Below are 18,481 nucleotides of genomic sequence, written 5' to 3'. Positions count from 1 at the left end.
CTCGATGCCCCAGTCTGATAGCCAGCAAAAATGACAAGTTATCATGTATCACCTTTTTTTTACAATAACATTTTGCAGTGATAAGGGCAGTGGTCACCACCTTTTATTCAAGCACCTGTCACTGCATGAGGTCAGCCCATGCAATACATTATTTTCCATCCTCACCCCAACAGTTACAAATGGGAAGCTAAATATTTGAGGGGTTGAGTAATGTGTTTAGCATCAATCACACTGATTCCCCTGTTCACAGGTCCAGCTCCACCCATGTCATCTCTCATTGTTACTGGGTTTGAATTGCATCATGTCTACGAGAGAACTCTGTTAACCACTGAATACTCGTCAGCTCTCTGAGTGGTATCTTACTTGTGGAATTTCAGGCATCAACAAACAAAGAGGAGGCTTTGTGCTTTCCTTAGAATAGGTGGGCTACTTTTTCCAGACCTCCTTCCAAAAATATATATATATATTCACTACTTTCCTAAGACTCCTGGGAACACATGGAGGGTCTTAGCAAAGTTGTTAACTCACTCCTACCTTTTCCCACCAATGCTATTTTTAAAAAGCAGTTAAGTACTGCCACCTTGTGGAGAGGAGCAGTGTTGCAGCAGTCAGAACCAGAACAGAAAGTTGCAAGTGTTCTCAGATGAAGGGGCAAACTGTGTCTTGCTTAAACCTCCTAGTCGTGCTGGAGCCTATAGAAACAAACTGCAGTCAGTCTTTCCTTGAGCCAACTGGATTGCCAAGTTGGCAATCCAAAAATAAGGCATTCTGGAACCCAAACATTAAGGAAACCACTATATAAAGAGTGTGCAAGGGGGGAGAAGGAGGTGTGACAAATTGAGATAGTAGCATTGACATATACACACTAGCACATGTAAAATAGCTAGTGGGAAGCTGCTGCATAGCACAGGAGCTTAGCTCAGTGCTCTGTGATAATCTGGAGGGTGGGTTGGGGCAGTGGGAGGGAGGATCTAGAGGGAAGGGACATATATGTACGTGTATAGCTGATTCATCCGAATATTACTACTGGAAAAACCATAGCTTTGCCTATACAGACCTTTGTCAGCAAAGTGATGTCTTTGCTTTTTCATACGCTGTTTAGGTTGGCCATAGCTTTCCTTACAAGGAGCAAGAGTCTTTTAATTTCATGGCTGCAGTCACTGTCTGCAATGATTTTGGAGCCCAAGAAAATAGTCTGTCACTGTTTCCACATTTTCCCCCTTCTATTTGGCATGACTCATTGGAAAAGATCCTGATGCTGAAAAGATTGAGGGCAGGAGAAGAAGGAAGCAACAGAGGATGAGACAGTTGGATGGCATCATCGACTTGATGAACATGAGTTTAAGCAAACTCTGGGAGGTAGAGGAGGACAGGGAAGCCTGGTGTTCTGCAGTCCATGGGGTCACAAAGAGTTGCATACAACTGAGTGACTGAACAACAACAACAAATAGCTGATTCAGATTATTATATCGCTAAAGCGACTGTCGGAGAAGGCAATGGCAACCCACTCCAGTACTCTTGGCTGGAAAATCCCACGGGCAGAGGAGCCTGGTAGGCTGCAGTCCATGGGGTCACGAAGAGTTGGACACGACTGATCGACTTCACTTTCACTTTTCACTTTCATGCATTGGAGAAGGAAATGGCAATCCACTCCAGTGTTCTTGCCTGGAGAATCCCAGGGATGGGGGAGCCTGGTGGGCTGCCGTCTATGGGGTCGCACAGAGTCGGACACGACTGAAGTGACTTAGCAGCAGCAAAGCAACCATACTCCAATTTCAAATTTTAATTAATCTTTTTAAAAGAACGTGCAGAGGGGAGAAACAAGCACATTTCCCCGAGGCAGGAAAGAGCTTGGTTTGTTCTCTGGATGGAAATGAGACCAGTGGTGGGGTAAGAGGCAAGCAATGAAGAAAGGATGTCTGCTATAAGCCCATCTTCCTCCCAGCTCTGCTGTCTCTCTTCCATGTGGGTCAGACCGTCTTTCTCAGCCTCCCAGAGCTGTTGGAAAATTAGAGGAGCCCGCCCTGTAAAGTGCACACACACAGCGGGCTCTCCGTGTAAGTAGGCTCTCTCACCTTTGGTGATCACAGATTCTACCTGAGAATCCAGGCTGTCTTCCCAGGTCTAGCCAGAGACCCAGCATTGCATCCTCCCTGGGAGGTGGGGGCCGCTGGTCTCTGACTGTTCATCCTCACAGGATAATGCACGATGAAGTCAGTGAGACCGAGAACATCCGGAAAAACCTGGCCATTGAACGCATGATCATTGAAGGCTGTGAGATCCTCCTGGACACCAGCCAGACCTTTGTGAGACAAGGTATGGCCTCTGTACCCTGCATCCCCCATCCATCCCCGGCCAGGTGGGCTCCGGCAGCGGGAGGCAGGCCACATTCAGGAACACCATCAGTTGGCTCAGCTGCCACGTGCTAAAGCCTGCCGGCATGACTGCGGCATGTTCCGGGCCTGCCGGGGGAAATGTGACAGCTATATGTAGACGGCGGTGTCTATACATATAGATGCTGATATTGTCAGTTTTCACAGTTTCCTTGTCTCCAGATGTAAACACAATTCTTCCCAGATGGCCTTGGTTTGTCTACTGTATACCATCGTAAACACTGACATGTCCTTTGAGGGAGAGAATACGGGGTGGAGCATGAGGCCAGGCTCTGACTGGCCCCGTGAGTCACAAGTAGTTGCAGTGTCAAGGTGGCGTTGGCGAGGGTCAGTCCCTCTGTCCTGTGCTTGGCCTCTTGGGGAGGCCGTGATCACAGTGGTTCTGGGTGCGGTCCCCTTACTCTTAGGCTTCAGCTAACCTTGGGGACACTGTTGAGAGGCCCGGCCCTATTGAAAAGGGTGGGTGAAGCTCTCTGGGGCCCAAGGAACTGACTTCCAACTTGGGGATGTTAGAGCAACAATGCCTTTAAGGTCAGCTGGTTCGGATTCGACGGCCTGTGGGAAATTCAGTGTCTGCTGTTGTGCCCCAGAGGTGATGCCTCAGGATGGACCTCAGCCTTCCTTCCTTCCTTCCTTCCTCCCTTCCTTCCATCTTGTCCTGGAGGTTTCTGACTACATGAAAGGCTGGCCTGAGCAGCTGTCACTGGTCCCCGCTGCTCTTGGCCTGAACCCCCTCTACTGGGAGCTTGTTCTGAGCCCCTGTGTCCTTCCCCTGGGTCCACCCTGGGACCTGCTGACCCCAGAGCCAGCCTAGCCTGTGACCCACTCCCTTGAGCTGTGCTGTGCGCAAACTGAGGGGATGGGCTGGACCTGGAGATCAGACAGGGAGCCCAACAAGCCCTTTCTCATTTATTCTGTCTCACAACGCCCATGGATGCCTGCCCTATTCATGCCAGTCCAGCTCAGGTCTCCAGGGATGCCCAGAGAACCTGCCCCTCCCTCCAGAGCTGAATGTGCAAGGGAAAGGGGCTCAGGATACAGGAAAGAGGGTCCGTGCAGTGATAAATGTGGGCAGGAGGCAGAGTGGTGGCCCAGAGTGGGACTAGGGGGAATCAGGGAGGGCTTCCTGGGGAAGTGGCATTGGACTCTGCAGCAGAACACGCTGTGATCAATTGGTCATGTCTACAGTGGCTGCATGTGGCAGCAGGGACTTAGTGTGTCTTATCAATCTCTCTAGGCCACAGCCAGCTCCCCACTTCTTCAGTCTCCTGCCACCCCCAGGCCCCAGCCTAGTCCTGCATTCTCACCCTAGGGGCCATGTCCTTCAGGGTTCCTTTGCTTTCTAAGGCCCTGGCCCTGGCTGGGTGGGTCAAAGTTCTGGTATGGAGCTTCTCTCGTTATCACCCGCCCCCCCTGAACCCCACCATGTGGCCCCAAGGAGGGGCTGGAGGGGGTGTCTGAGTCACCTGTCTGCTACCAGGAGCCAGGGTCACCTTGTCCCACTGCCATGGCCACTGGCATCGCCACCCACATGCAGCTTCAAAGCTGGCTCAGAGGCACAGGTTGTCCTGGGAGATGGACTCAGGGTCTCTCCTCCGTCTGCAGGGTCCCTCATCCAGGTGCCCATGTCCGAGAAGGGCAAGATCACCAGGGGGCGCCTGGGGTCCCTTTCCCTGAAGAAGGAGGGCGAGAGGCAGTGCTTCCTGTTTTCTAAGCACCTGATCATCTGCACCAGAGGCTCTGGTGGAAAGCTTCACCTGACTAAGGTAAGGATGGCCGGGGCTGGGGAGCTGCTGGGGCTGGAGATTGGACACTACACTGACCTGGGAGTCCTGACCGACCCCAACCAGGGCCCAGACAGTGGGCAGGGACGTCAGAGACGCTCGAGTGTACACACACACACACACGCTGACTGGTCCAACTGGAAGCTTGGAATGAGCGAACCATTCATGGGTTTTCTACTGTAGAAGTCATGGGAAATGGGAAAGTGAGTTCGAAGATGCCCAAAGGCACCCCCACAGCTGGGAGCTGGGACAGAGGAGCCAGGGGGTTCAGAGAAGCTCTTTCTTAAATTTTTATTTATTTATTTTTAATTTCTTTATTTTTGACTGTGCTGGGTCTTTGTTGTTGAGAATGGGCTTTTCTTAGTTTTGGCAAGTGGGGGCTGCTCTCTGGTTGCAGTGCCTGGGCTTTTCATTGCAGTGGCTTCTCTTGCTGCAGAGCACAGACTCCAGGGCCCACAGGCTTAAGTAATTGCAGCATATGGGCTCAGCAGTTGTGAGTCCTGGGGTCTAGAGCACAGGCTTAGTAACTATGGTGCACGGGCTTTGTTGCTCCGAAGCATGTACGATCTTCCTGGACCGGGGATTGGACCCGTGTCTCCTTCATTGGAAGGCAGGATTCTTACCACTGGACTACCAGAAAAGTCCCCAGATAAGCCCTTAAAAGTCCCGTAGGTGTATGTGAGGGGCCAGTGGAGGATGGTCACATCTGGCTGAGGCAGAGCAGCACCCAGAGCCTTTTTCTCATTTCCAACCAAAAAGGAGTTCAGACAGCACCCGTTCCTAAAGCCTTTGGGCACTCACCCCCCGCCAGCACCCCAGGCAGAAGCTACCACTCCCCAACATGGCACATGGCTTATCCCACTGCTGAGAGCTCAGGATTTGATCCCACTTCTGTCTCTTACACTGTGTGAGCCGGGACACTTCCCATACTGGTCTGCACCTCACTTTCTTATCTGCTTTGAAATAAAGGTGGCTGTCCTCACCAGAGGCGTGCACAGATGCAGGGAGTGCCCATAGACCTGCTCTGGGAGCTGTGATTTCCCTGCCTCTGTAGCGACAGCCTCCCCAAACTGTGTTCATCCCCATGAAGGCTCGCTTCAGCAGATTTCACGTCTGAACATGCTGTGGCCTGGAGAGGGCCAGAAGGAGCCCTTAATTAAAGTAGAACATCAGGGAAACCATTCTTCCAGACCCTGGACGCCTAGCCCATAGCCTCCTGCAGCGCTAATAAATCAAGCAATGGCTTCGGGGAACCTACTGCTTATGTTAACATGTCGACAAATTAGTTGGTCGGCTGCACGGGGGGAAATTAATTTACAAACATGGAATACTCCAGTTTCAACCAAATTGTGGGTCAAGGAAAGCATTCATTATTTATTAGCTCTGGAGTTTCTTTTAGGAAGATCTCTGTCCAGACTGGAGGAATGGTTCCTCCAGCAGGTGGGAGTCAGTAGGGGTGGTTTGGACCGGAGACTTGAAGGCAGCTTTTCAATATGAAAGCACATGTCGTTGTGTTTGTTCATTTTATCTTATTTTGGTTTGAGAGGTTGTTTATTTGTTTGAGCTTTAAAAGTCTCTTAGCATACTGGTAAAGGTGGAATCTGAGCACTACTCAAATTCTAGCCCTGCTACTTACCCGTGAGTGACCTTAAGCCCCAGTTTGCATGTATACTCAGTCACTAATGTCTAATTCTTTGCAACCCCATGGACTGCAGCATACCAGGCTTCCCTGTCCTTCACTATCTCCTAGAGTTTGCTCAAACTCCTGTCCATTGAGTTGGTGATGCCATCCAACCATCTCATCCTCTGTTGCCCACTTGGCCTCCTGCCCTCAGTCTTTCCCAACATCGGGGTCTTTTCCAAGAGTTGGCTCTTCACATCAGGTGGCCAAAATATTGAAACTTCAGCTTCAGCATATGTCCTTCCAACGAATAGTCAGAGTTGATTTCCTTTAGGATTAACTTGTTTGATCTCCTTGCTGTCCAAGGGACTCTCAAGAGTCTTCTCCAGCACCACAGTTTGAAAGCATCAGTTCTTTGGCTCTCAGCCTTCTTCATGTCCAACTCTCACATCCCTGCATGACTACTGGAAAAACCATAGTTTTGACAAGATGGACCTTTGTTAGCCTAGGATGAGGGATTTCAAACTTCTCCAGACTTGGGGCTACAAGGTCATACCTCGGAGCTGCTGTGAGACAAGAAGCAAACATGCAAGCTCTCCATCCCCAGCCCAACCTTTAGCCTTCTTCAGGGACGGCATCTCTGAGCCAGTCCCAACTGAGCTACTTCATTGGGCTTCTTTTTAATATTTAATTTTCTTTTAAGATTTTTTTTATGTGGACCATTTTTTAAAATCTTTACTGAATTTGTTACAGTATTGCTTCTGTTGTGTGCTAAGTCACTTCAGTTATGTCCGACTGTTTATGACCCCATGAACTGTAGCCTGCCAGGTTCCCCTGTTCTCGGGGATTCTCCAGGCAAGAATACTGGAGTGGGTTGCCACTTCCTTCTCCAAGGGATCTTCCCAACCCAGGGTTTGAACCCGTGTCTCTTACGTCTCCTGCGTTGGCAGGCGGGTTCTTTACCACTAGCGCCACCTGTGTTTTGGTTTTTTGGCCAAGAGACATGTGGGATCTTAGCTCTCCGACCAGGGATTGAACCCATACCCCCTGCATTGGAAGGTGAAGTCTTAACCACTGGACCACCAGAGAAGTCCCTGGGCTCCTTATATGAAGATAAAATTCTTCAACTTAAAAACCAGAATACCCACTTGGCTATGATGTGCACATACACGTGCGTGGCTGTCACTTTTAGAGTCCCTCCTCGCACTGACATTCTGGAACTCCGAACCTAGAGCATCTCCCCCCGGCAGTTCAAGGTAGCCCCACTCTTTTTCAGAACGGAGTCATATCCCTCATTGACTGCACCTTGCTGGAGGAACCGGAGAGCACGGAGGAAGAAGGTGAGTGTGAGGCCGCCTGCAGGCCAGTGTGCCCTCACACAAATCACATGCTCTCACTCCGAGACCTGGAGCCCAGGCTTTGGGAGGAGAGGAGTTCGGAGGTCATTGTCCTGGATCTGGAGGGGCCGGTCTGGGTCTTTGGAGAAGGAGCTCCCTGGCCCAGTGGGTGACCACCTCCACCCTCTTCCTGGTTCCTTCCAAGCTCCTTGGGTCCCTGGACTCAGTGCCCTTGGGTTTGGGGGTCCTGCAGGTCAGAGAGCACCCCTCATTAATGCATCCATATGCTGCATGCACTGTTACTCATTGGACAGCCAGGAAGATGCCAGGGAGGTGCCAGGCCCAGCTCTGTCCTCCAGTGCAAACAGGTTGGGTATTCAGGGACACACGTGCTCCCACCAGAGGGAGCGTAGGGGACCATCCCCTGCAGTGAGGCTGGACAGACCAGGACCCAGGACAGGAAACAAGACTCAGGGAGAAGGGAGCATGTGAGGGGGACCTCAGGACACCAGAAGGGCCAGGTACGGGGGGCCCAAGTGCCTGGAAAGCCTTGGCATGGGGCTGTCTGTGGATTTCTGTCTCCTGGAGAATCAGAATTGGGGGATGGGCCTGTTATTTGGGGTTAAGGGGTGGGGTCACTGCTTTCTCTCAATTGGACCCAAGTTGCTCCTCGTCTCCCTGCTTCATGACTCCCCAACGAGGCTCCGGATCCCTGCCCTGGGAGTACACCAGCTGGATGGGCCATTTCTGCCCTTCTCTAGATCAGGGCTCCATGGTGGGGGCTGTGTCTGAGGACCTCAGATTCTAGTCCCCGCTTGGTCTCGGCTCAGGGTTTGCTGAGAGCTGGGAGCCTCATCCACACACATACACACGCATGCCCTGGTCAGCCCCATGGAGCTGAGCTCTGCACCCTTCATGACCCTCCACCCAGGGGAGCCAAGCAGCCCCACAAGGCAAGAATAAACCTGTAGCAGTTCACCCTATGCTCTTACCAGCATGATCGTCTTCAGTCTTGGCCATAGCCGGTCCAGACCCCTGTGGAAACTTCAGTCCCCAAGTCCAGGAAAGGTAGAGACACAGCCCCAAGCACCCCCACTCAACATGCAGACATCCCACTTGCGAGCAGCTGAAACCATCACATCCCCGGGTCACCACACGAATGGCAAGTAGAGCCCAGAGCTGTAGCAGGCCCTCCGCAACACTCAGACCAGTGAATGCGGAGGCATTGGAAGGAGTCCCTGAACTATGATCTTAGTCTTTCCAAATAAAGAGAGCTCAAGGGCCCTACAGGTTAAGAGCAGAAATAAAAATACCCAGGATTTACTTTGGCTTTGGGGACCTCTCAGCTGAGATAAATGTCCAGGCCAGTCCCTAACAACTCAAGATCTAAGGTTCTCCACCTGGCCCCTGGATCACCTTGGCAGAGCAGAAAGTGAAGTGAAGTGAAAATCACTCAGTCGTGTCCAACTCTTTGCGACCCCATGGACTATACAGTCCATGGAATTCTCCAGGCCAGAATACTGGAGTGGGTAGCCTTTCCCTTCTCCAGGGGATCTTCCTAACCCAGGGATGGAACCCAGGTCTCCCGCTTTGCAGACAGATTCTTTACCAGCTGAGCCACAAGGGAAGCCCAGGATGCAGAGCAGAAGGGCCTGGCTTAATCCCTGCCCAGCATGGGGGTGGGAGTGTCTTACGAAAATCCTCCCTAGGGACCTCAGCCCCTCACTGGGGTTAGGAGAGCAGGGTCAACTGGGGAATCCTAAAAGCTATTCTGATACGGAATCAGAGCTGTCCCTATTGGCTGGAAGCTACTCTGTACTCTAGGCCTCAGTCTTACCATCTTTGAAATGGGGATTCCTCACCTTAAAAAAGAACAAAAAGTTCTGACTTAGAATATGAACTTACGGTTTCTGGGAGGAATAGGATTGTTATGGACTTTGGGAAGGTCTTGTACACACTGTTATATTTAAAATGAATAACCAACAAGGACTTCCTGTATAGCACAGGGAACTCTGCTCAATGTTAGTGGCAGCCTGGATGGGAGGGGAGTTTGAGGGAGAATGGATATGTGTATATGGATGGCTGAGTCCCTTTGCTATTCACCTGAAACTACCACAATATTGTTCATCGTCTATACTCCAATACAAAATAAAAAGCTTGAAGTTTGGGAAAAAATTAAAATACACCAAGGCATGAATCCAGAAAAGACAAAAATATAGTTCTGAAGCTGGCAAGAGGCCCGATGCCCTAGCGATGCCATGCCTTCACCACCAGGTGAGGCAGGCATCATGCAGTTGTTTTCCAACTCAAAAAAGGCCCGCACTCATCCTGCTAACTCCGTGTTTTGCAACTGGAAGCCAAAGGGTCCGGCCAAGATGTAGACCACTTGGATTTCAAGATCGGGGTGGAGCCAAAGGATTCACCACCCTTCACGGTCATCCTCGTGGCCTCGTCCAGACAGGAGAAGGCGGCATGGACTAGTGACATCAGCCAGGTGAGCGGTATCACCTCTCCCTGAGGGCAGGTGGTCCCCTTCTTTCATGCCTGCTGGAGGAAGGGGCAGCTTCAGGGTCCTAATGGGAAAGACACAGGTATCAACAGGAACAGCCCCATCCAAGGCTGAGCCCCGCTAGCTGTCTACTCCCCCGAGGCCCCTAGGCCTCCTGTCGGTCAGGGGGCCCCTTGCATCCAGAACATCCATAGGGCTGGTGTGAGACCCCAGGTTCCTGGGCTCCCTGTGGTCCCCTGAATTTATTACATTCACATCTCTGGTACGAGGCCTGGAACCTACACATTAGCCCTGCAGTGGACAGAGGACAGAGGAGGCTGGAGGCCCCACTGAGCTGGCCTTCAGGGAGAGAGAACCCAGATCACTGTGATCTGATCCTATCCTTGAAGTTGGACCTCAGAGGTCACCCCGAGAATGGCCAGAGTGAGACACTTTCACTTTCATAAACACCCCAGGCCAGGGGAGTGGGTGTAGGAATCATTATACCCATTTTGTAGATAGGGAGACTAAGGCCCAAGTAGGTCAAGTAAAGTCCCAAAAGGTCACTGAGCTGGGGACTTGACTTCTGGCCAGAATCCACAGGATGTTCTGTGTTGACCTTGCCCTTGCCTGGATGGTGCCCTCCGACCCTGTGTCAGGTGGGGGCATGTGAACCCTCGCTGAGCAGAGCCCCTGCCAGGCCTGGGTCTCAGCACGGAGACTGAGGCTCTGACCGGGAGTCCTCTCTCTGACTCCAGTGTGTGGATAACATCCGGTGCAACGGGCTGATGATGAACGCCTTTGAGGAGAACTCCAAGGTCACGGTGCCACAGATGATCAAGTAAGTGCCCAAGCCCCACGTGGTCTGGGCCGAGCTCCAGAGACCAAAGGTCACACGGTGACCTCAGGGGGCTCTAGGCATGTATTTGTTCTGAGTTTACATCTATTTGGTTGATGGCTTTGGTCTAGTTTTTGTAGTTGTTTTTGTCTTGAAAATGTGTATTTTTGTATTGTTCAGTCATCCGACTCTTTGCAACCCTTATGGACCGCAGCACACCAGGCTTCCCTGTCCTGCACCATCTCCCCAAGTTTGCTCAAACTCATGTTAGCAATGCCATCCAACTATCTGATCCTCTGTCAACCCTCTTCTCCTCCTGCCTTCAATCCTTCCCAGCATCAGGGTCTTTTCTAATGAGTCGGTTCTTCATATCACTTGGCCAAAGTATTGCAGCTTCAGCATCAGTCCTTCCAATGAATATTTAGGGTTGATTTCCTTTCTGATTGACTGGTTTGATCTCCTTGCAGTCCAAGGGACTCTCAAGAGTCTTCTCTAGCACCACAGTTCAAAAATATGAATTCTTTCATACTCAGCCTTCTTTATAGTCCAACTCTCACATTCAATTAGGCTGTTTGAAATAGAATATCAGGAATTACACTTTATGCATTCTTTTTTTGTTTTTTTTAGGAGATGGCTTTTTTCTGTAATTATTTTTTGTTTATTTGGCTGCACCGGGTCTTACTTCTGGCATGTGGAATCTAGTTCCCTGATTAGGGATTGAACCCAGGCCCCCTGCATTGGAAGTGAAGAGTCTTAGCCACAGGACCACCAAGGAAGTCATTATTTTTTTGTCATTTTAATTTTTCCCCAAACTTCTTTATTTTTTAATTGAAGGAAAATTGCTTCACAATATTGTGTTGGCTTCTGCCATACATCAAGTTCCCTATTTTTTAAATGGCTATTTTTTCTTTGGTTTGAGCACCCCAGGGAGGAGGGACGAGGGGGTGTCCTCCTGCTGAACTCAGCTTCCTGAGCCCGGTGGGCAGTGCAGCCCTGACGTGCACCAGGCCTGCTTATCCTCCAGCGTCTGCTCACCTGACCCCCGCATGGCTCGCCCCACCACGGGTGGCCTGCTGGCCCTCTCACCTCCATCTGAACCTCTGAATCCCCAGCCTGCTCTGTCCCCCTTACAGACACCAGGAGCCAGCTGACCCACCCCGGGGACATTGTCCTGTCCAAAGCAAACATCGGGGACCCACTGCCTCTTTGCCTGTTGAAGTACACACTCTGGGGAACTGCAGACCACTGTGGAGCAAGTGTGTGAAAGGGCCCCCCACATACCCAGTTTCCACGGCAGGCCTGATGAAGCGAGCGCGCCAGCAGCTGGGGGCTAGCCGAGGCAGTGTGGTGTACACCAGGTGTTCTAAGCATCTGGGTGACTTTATGAGGAGTTCTCCCCACCCCAGTGGGTTTCAGTGTATTCACAGTGTCACGCTACCGTCACCGCTAATTCCAGAATATTCCCATCACCCCCAAAAGAAACCCCATGTGTATTAGTAGTCATTCCAGTTTCCCCCTGTTTCTATCCCCTGGCAACCACTAACCTACTTTCTGTGTCTGTAGATTTGGCCGTTCTGGAAAGTTCATAGAAATGAAATCTTGCAACACGTGGACTTTTGTGACAGGGTTCTTTCACCTGCCATGTTTTCAGAAGTCATCCGTGTTGCAGTGTATATCAGCATTTCATTCCTTTTTATGGCTGAATAATATTCCATTGTATGGACAAACCACATTCTGTGTATCCTTTCATCAGTTGATGGACATTTGGGTTGTTTCCACTTTTCCACAATTATGAATAATGTTGCTCTGAATATCCGGTTCCAAATATGCTTTGTGAACAGATTTTCTTCATAACTTGTGAACTCGGCAGCATATTATTCATTAATTTATTTATTTATATTTAGTTTTGGCTACACTGGGCCTTCCAAGGAGTAAGCGTCTTTTAATTTCATGGCTGCAATCTCCATCTGCAGTGATTTTGGAGCCCAGAAAAATAAAGTCAGCCACTGTTTCCACTGTTTCCCCATCTATTTGCCATGAAGTGATGGGACCAGATGCCATGATCTTGGTTTTCTGAATGTTGAGCTTTAAGCCAACTTTTTCACTCTCCTCTTTCACTTTCATCAAGAGGCTCTGTAGTTCTTCTTCACTTTCTGCCATAAGCGTGGTGTCATCTGCATATCTGAGGTTATTGATATTTCTCCCGGCAATCTCAATTCCAGCTTGTACTTCTTCCAGCCCAGCGTTTCTCATGATGTACTCTGCATAGAAGTTAAATAAGCAGGGTGACAATATACAGCCTTGACATACTCCTTTTCCTATTTGGAACCAGTCTATTGTTCCAGGTCCAGTTCTAACTGTTGCTTCCTGACCTGCATACAGGTTTCTCAAGAGGCAGATCAGGTGGTCCTATGACCAACCTAGACAGCGTATTAAAAAGCAGAGACATTATTTTGTCAACAAAGGTCCATCTAATCAAGGCTATGGTTTTTCCAGTGGTCATGTATGGATGTGAGAGTTGGACTATAAAGAAAGCTGAGCACCAAAGAATTGATGCTTTTGAACTGTGGTGTTGGAGAAGACTCGAGAGTCCCTTGGACTGCAAGGAGATCCAACCAGTCCATCCTAAAGGAGATCAGTCCTGGGTATTCATTGGTAGGACTGATGTTGAAGCTGAAACTCCAATACTGTGGCCACCTGATGCAAAGAGCTGACTCATTTGAAAAGACCCTGATGCTGGAAAAGATTGAGGGCAGGAGGAGAAGGGGACGACAGAGGATGAGATGGTTGTATTTCATCACTGACTCAATGGACATGGGTTTGGGTGGACTCCGGGAGTTGGTGATGGACAGGGAGGCCTGACGTGCTGCAGTTCATGGGGTTGCGAAGAGTCGGACACGACTGAGTGACTAAACTGAACTGAACACTGGGCCTTCACTACTGCACTCCAGCTTTTTCTAGTTGCAGCGAGCAGGGGCTACTCTCTAGTTGTGGTGTGCAGGCATCTCATTGCGATGGCTTCTCTTGTTGCAAAGCACAGATTCTAGGTACTCGTGGGGTCAGCAGTTGTGGTACACAGGCTTAGTTGCCCCGTGGCATGGGGGATCTTCCTGGACCAGGGATCAAACCCGTGTCCCCTGCATTGGCACGCAGATCCTTAACCACTGGACCACCAGGGAAGTGCAAACAGTATATTATTTTTAAGTTTGTTATATTTTATCTAGTGCTTCTAGGAGTTTTATAATGTCAGGTCATCAGGCATGATTGGGAAAAAGAAGTTGTAGCCCATTCTTTCACAACTTCAGTCTTCCAAAGCTTTCCTTGTTCCCATCATAAGCCACTGCATCCTTGATTATTGGTGTGTTGGGGAGACAGTGATGGGTGGGCCATGGTCCAGCCCTCAGGGAGTGTGCGGCCTGGCTGGGGAGATAGCCATGGACTCAGGCACCTTCAGACCCAAATCCCTCCTCCATCCCTCCCTCCTCAGGTCTGACGCTTCCTTGTATTGCGACGACGTGGACATTCGCTTCAGCAAAACCATGAACTCCTGCAAAGTGCTGCAGATCCGGTATGCCAGCGTGGAGCGGCTACTGGAGCGACTGACCGATCTGCGCTTCCTGAGCATTGACTTCCTCAACACCTTCCTGCACTCTTACCGCGTCTTCACCACCGCCGTTGTGGTCCTGGACAAGCTCATCACCATCTACAGGAAGCCCATCAGTGCCATCCCTGCCAGGTGGGCAGGCTCCTCCGCACCCCTCACCTGACCCGCCCCCACCTCAGGCTGATCCATAGACCTCCTGGGCCCTGGAGGGAAACTGAGCTCAGCCTCAGGCTGGAACCTGAGGGGCGGATGTGAGCACTGTCACAGGAATGAGCCTGCCCTCTGCAAAGACATGGGAGAGGGCTGGCCTGCCTGACACTGCTGCTCGGCCCCAGCTTTCTCCTCCTGCCTCTGAGCTCCAGGGGTGGGGTAGAGTTTGGGGATCACCATGTTGAATCCTCCCTAACCTCACCCCTTGGCCACCTCCTTAAACCCTAGGGCCCACCCTTCTCCCCGCCTTCCCCACTGAAGAAAGGAAAAAAAAAAACAAAGTGTGGACTCAAGGAAAGAAGGCGGGAGGGTGGGAGGAAAGTCCGAGAGAGGCAGAATCTTATCCCTTTTCTGCTTAGACCTACAGCATCTTGCTGTAAAGAGAGGCCGTAGCCCCTTTTTGCACACTTGGGGTGGTTCCACCTTTAGAGGGCAAGCACCCAAGTGGATGGAAAGGACACTGGGTTTAGAGTCAGGAGACATCAGAGGAGTCATTTCCTGTCTCTGAGCCCCAGCTTCCTTGTCCATAAACTGTGTGGACCTGGGTGAGGTCAAAGCGTGTAGGTGACACCAGGCCCGTGCGGGGGACAAAGGGAGCTTTCTTAGAAGCCTACAGGTCAGGGGGATAGACAGGATGTCAGATCAGCCGCTGCTACTGACCAGAGGGAGATGAAGAGGGAGCTTCAGGCAGACCCGCTGCCCCACCAAAGCCCATGCCCCACCCCCAGAGCAGGACACTTGGGCCCACGGAAACCTGGCCACTGGCCATTGAACCACATGGCCCCTCTGGCGTGGCCTCCTGTCAGACCTTCCTGCTCAGAGGACCCACCCAGGATCAAGGATCATGAAGATGAAGGAGCCACCACTGCCCTGTTGAGCCCCACCAGAGACAGCGGACTCCCACGGCCTGGGCAGGCAGTCAGGCTCCACTGAGCTGACCGTCTGTTTTCATTCCCCACCCCACCCCACCCCCGCAGGTCACTGGAGCTCTTGTTTGCCAGTGGCCAGAACAACAAGCTCCTGTACGGGGACCCACCCAAGTCCCCACGTGCCACCCGCAAGTTCTCCTCGCCGCCACCCCTGTCCATCACCAAGACGTCATCACCCAGCCGCCGGCGGAAGCTCTCCCTGAACATCCCCATCATCACAGGCGGCAAGGCCCTGGACCTGGCCGCGCTCAGCTGCAGCTCCAACGGCTACACCAGCATGTACTCGGCCATGTCGCCCTTTGGCAAAGCCACACTGGACACCAGCAAGCTCTACGTGTCCAGCAGCTTTGCCAACAAGATCCCAGACGAGGGTGACACTGCCACTGAGAAATCCGAAGAGCCCTCTGCCCTCAGCAAGCAGAGTGAGTGGATGCCCAGCCAAGGCAGTGCTGGCCAGCCCCACCAGGCTCCCTAGGGGCAGGAGGGGTAGGCTGAAGGGGTCCAGCCAGATTACGGTGACCATGCAGAGGCTGGGTGGGGGAGAGGCAGGCAGAGACACCCAGGAAGGTGGCTGACTGTTCCCCCCATCGTCAGGTGTCCCATTGCCCTGGTAACCGCTTCCTCCTGCATCCTTGTATCTGTCCACCTCTGCAGCAGACATGCCCTGGGCCGGGCCTCGGTCAGGGCCTGTGAGAGAAGAGGGCAGCAGACCTAGCTCCTGCCCCCAGGATTCACAGTGTGGCTGAGAAGCAGGGCTAGACACGGAAACAGGACTCCTGATATGTGTTGTGTTGGAGGGATGCTCAAGAGACCCTGGGGAGAGTCAGAGAAGGCTTCCTGGAGGGCCTGTCAGATCTAGATGTGTCACATATAGAGGAAGGGAGAACATTCTAGACCAGCGGAATGGAGTGGGCGAGACTAAGGGGCGAGGAAGGGTGTCATGTGTTCAGGGAACAGCGTGAAGCACAGCACACCTGCAACGCTGGGTGTGGAGACGACGGCTACAGGTGATGGCGGCCAGGCTGGGCCCTCCCTGCTCTCAGAAACCCGACCATTCCAGGACGGTGTCCCTTGGAGGGTTGTCTGGCTCTGTCTGGGGTTAGGTCAGCCCAAATCCTGCGTGACACCAGCCTTGCAGTGGTTAGCATACATATGCATGCACACGCACACACGCAGACATACTCAACCCTGGGCTGGGCAGAAGCCCCAGCCTTCAAGGAGCAAGCCTTGGGAAAAAACTTAAGATGGTTGGAATTTCTCTCCTCTGAGTTGAGAAGGGGGAAGACAGGGGAACCTCCAACAAAGGGCATGGCTGGGAAGGGGTGAAGCCCCCAGGACCTCCATACCAGGTGACATTTACTGTGGCACGTGCAGTAAACGGGATGCACATAGCTGAAAGTCAATTACCAAAGTGACAGCCTACCAGAGAGCCCCAGAGGCCATCCTGCAGGAGCAAAGGGCAGAATCCTAGCCAGGAAACGGCAAGTAAATGTCATTTCATTTCCGAGGTGGAATCCTAGAATACAAAGAGCACATTGGGTAGAAACTAAAGAAATCTGAATAAAGCATGGACTTTAGCTGAAAATAAAATGACTAGGGGTAGAGGTCCGGGGGTTAAGACTCTGTGCTTCCAATGCAGAGGACCTGGTTTTGATCCCTGGTTGGGAAACAAGGACCTCGAGTGCCACATGGTGAGGCCAAAAATATTAAAATCTTTTTGAAAAAGCCAGTGATTATTTGAGAAATATCAAATTGCTTCCTTCTTTCCTTCTAGGCTCAGAAGTCTCCATGAGGGAAGAGTCAGACAATGATCAAAACCAGAGTGACGATGGTGACACTGAGACATCCCCCACCAAATCTCCAACGACACCAAAATCGGTCAAAAGCAAAAACTCTTCAGGTACAGCTCACCAACCCAGAACTGCAAATAGATTCCAGACGTTGTGTGAGATACAGGTTGGGGAGGGCGGCAGGTGAGGCTGAGGGAGACCAGTGGGTGTCACGCCTTGTGTTTTATGAGTGACTCCAGTGCAGGAACCTGGCTGAGCGACTCTGGGGGCTGCAGCGCTGGCTGGGAAATCGCTCTTCCTCTCGGCAGTCCCTCCACCGACCTCAGACAAGGCTGTGTAACCCACCCCACCCAGGTGGGCAGGAAGGCCTGTCTTTTGGCTTCATTTATGGAAGATCCTGGTTTCTCTGGTGACTCAAGATGGTAAAGAATCCTCCTGCAATGCAAGAGACCTGGGTTCAATCCCTGGGTCAGGAAGATCCCCTGGAGAAGGGAATGGCTACCCCCTCCAGTATTCTCGCCTAGAGAGAATTCCATGGACAGAGGAGCCTGACAGGTTGCAGTCCACGGGGTCTTAAAGAGTCAGACACGACTGAGCAACTCTCACTCACTCCCTCATTGAATATGTTGCAATGTATCTTCTATGTTTTGGTTTTTTTGGCCCTGAGGCATGTGGGATCTTAGCTCTCTGACCAAGGATCAAAACAGCACCCCCTGGACTGGACGGTGAAGTCCTAACCAACTGGACCACCAGGGAAGACCCAGAAGGTGTTTCTTGAGCTGCTGCTACATGTCAGGCTCTGTGTTGGCTCTTTAATCATGTGACACCTGGCAACGGGGCCAGGTCCTTCCTGTTTTTCATCTAAGGGAAGAGTCTCTGGGAGGTTGTGATGATGCCGGGCCCAAGTCTCAGACTCAAGATCCAGGAGGGCTCTCAGGGGGCCGTCTGGGTCTCTGGTTCCCTTAAAGCACCTCCCCACACATGAGGGGTGGGGGAGGGGAGGTGCTCTGAGGAACCCAGAGGTGAGGCATGAGCTCAAAGAAGCCCCTTGTGTCTCCAGCTGTCTCCTCGAGCCCCTGCTCGCACATGTAAAGCACAGCCTGAACCCCAAACTCCCCAATTTTTCAGGAGACCCAGTATGTCACAGGGTCACCCACCAGCAGAGAGAGACTGCCAGGACATCACACAGAAGCAGAACTCACAGATAGCCAAGTTCAGAAATAAGCCTTGAGTTTTAAAATCAATCATTTGCTCCTCAGTGCATAAGGACTAGTACTTTGTCCTAAGAATGGATTGCTCGCCAGAGATTTCTCCAAGAAGAAGCTAAAGGTTTCTGGAGTGAGATTCTACTAATATTACTGCTAAAAAAAATAATGATTGTTAATTACATTGATATTCCATGGCATATATGTGTTGTTGTTCAGTCACTAAGTCTTGCCCGACTCTTTGCGACCCATGGACTGTAGCCCACTGGGCTCCTCTGTCCC

General features: G+C 51.5%; 1 protein-coding gene across 8 annotated transcripts in view; it reads left to right on the top strand.

Moving 5' to 3' along the window:
• RASGRF1 (Ras protein specific guanine nucleotide releasing factor 1) overlaps positions 1 to 18,481 on the top strand; it is a 100,274-nt gene that overhangs the window by 50,694 nt on the left and 31,099 nt on the right. For all 8 annotated transcript variants that reach the window (XR_003507411.1, XR_003507414.1, XR_003507413.1 and 5 more), the window contains exons 9-16: positions 2,198 to 2,316; positions 3,999 to 4,159; positions 7,075 to 7,138; positions 9,493 to 9,629; positions 10,382 to 10,464; positions 13,949 to 14,197; positions 15,253 to 15,626; positions 16,979 to 17,104. Coding sequence is in view for 4 of the 8 variants with exons in the window: in XM_027521308.1 (XP_027377109.1) it covers positions 2,198 to 2,316; positions 3,999 to 4,159; positions 7,075 to 7,138; positions 9,493 to 9,629; positions 10,382 to 10,464; positions 13,949 to 14,197; positions 15,253 to 15,626; positions 16,979 to 17,104 (1,313 nt within the window). In the remaining 4 variants the exon portion in view is untranslated. The remainder of the gene's footprint in view (positions 1 to 2,197; positions 2,317 to 3,998; positions 4,160 to 7,074; positions 7,139 to 9,492; positions 9,630 to 10,381; positions 10,465 to 13,948; positions 14,198 to 15,252; positions 15,627 to 16,978; positions 17,105 to 18,481) is intronic.

Source organism: Bos indicus x Bos taurus, chromosome 21, assembly GCF_003369695.1.
Source record: "Bos indicus x Bos taurus breed Angus x Brahman F1 hybrid chromosome 21, Bos_hybrid_MaternalHap_v2.0, whole genome shotgun sequence".
Lineage (NCBI taxonomy): Eukaryota > Metazoa > Chordata > Mammalia > Artiodactyla > Bovidae > Bos > Bos indicus x Bos taurus.
Note: the sequence above shows the minus strand (reverse complement) of the source record. Positions and strands in the feature narration are given on the sequence as shown.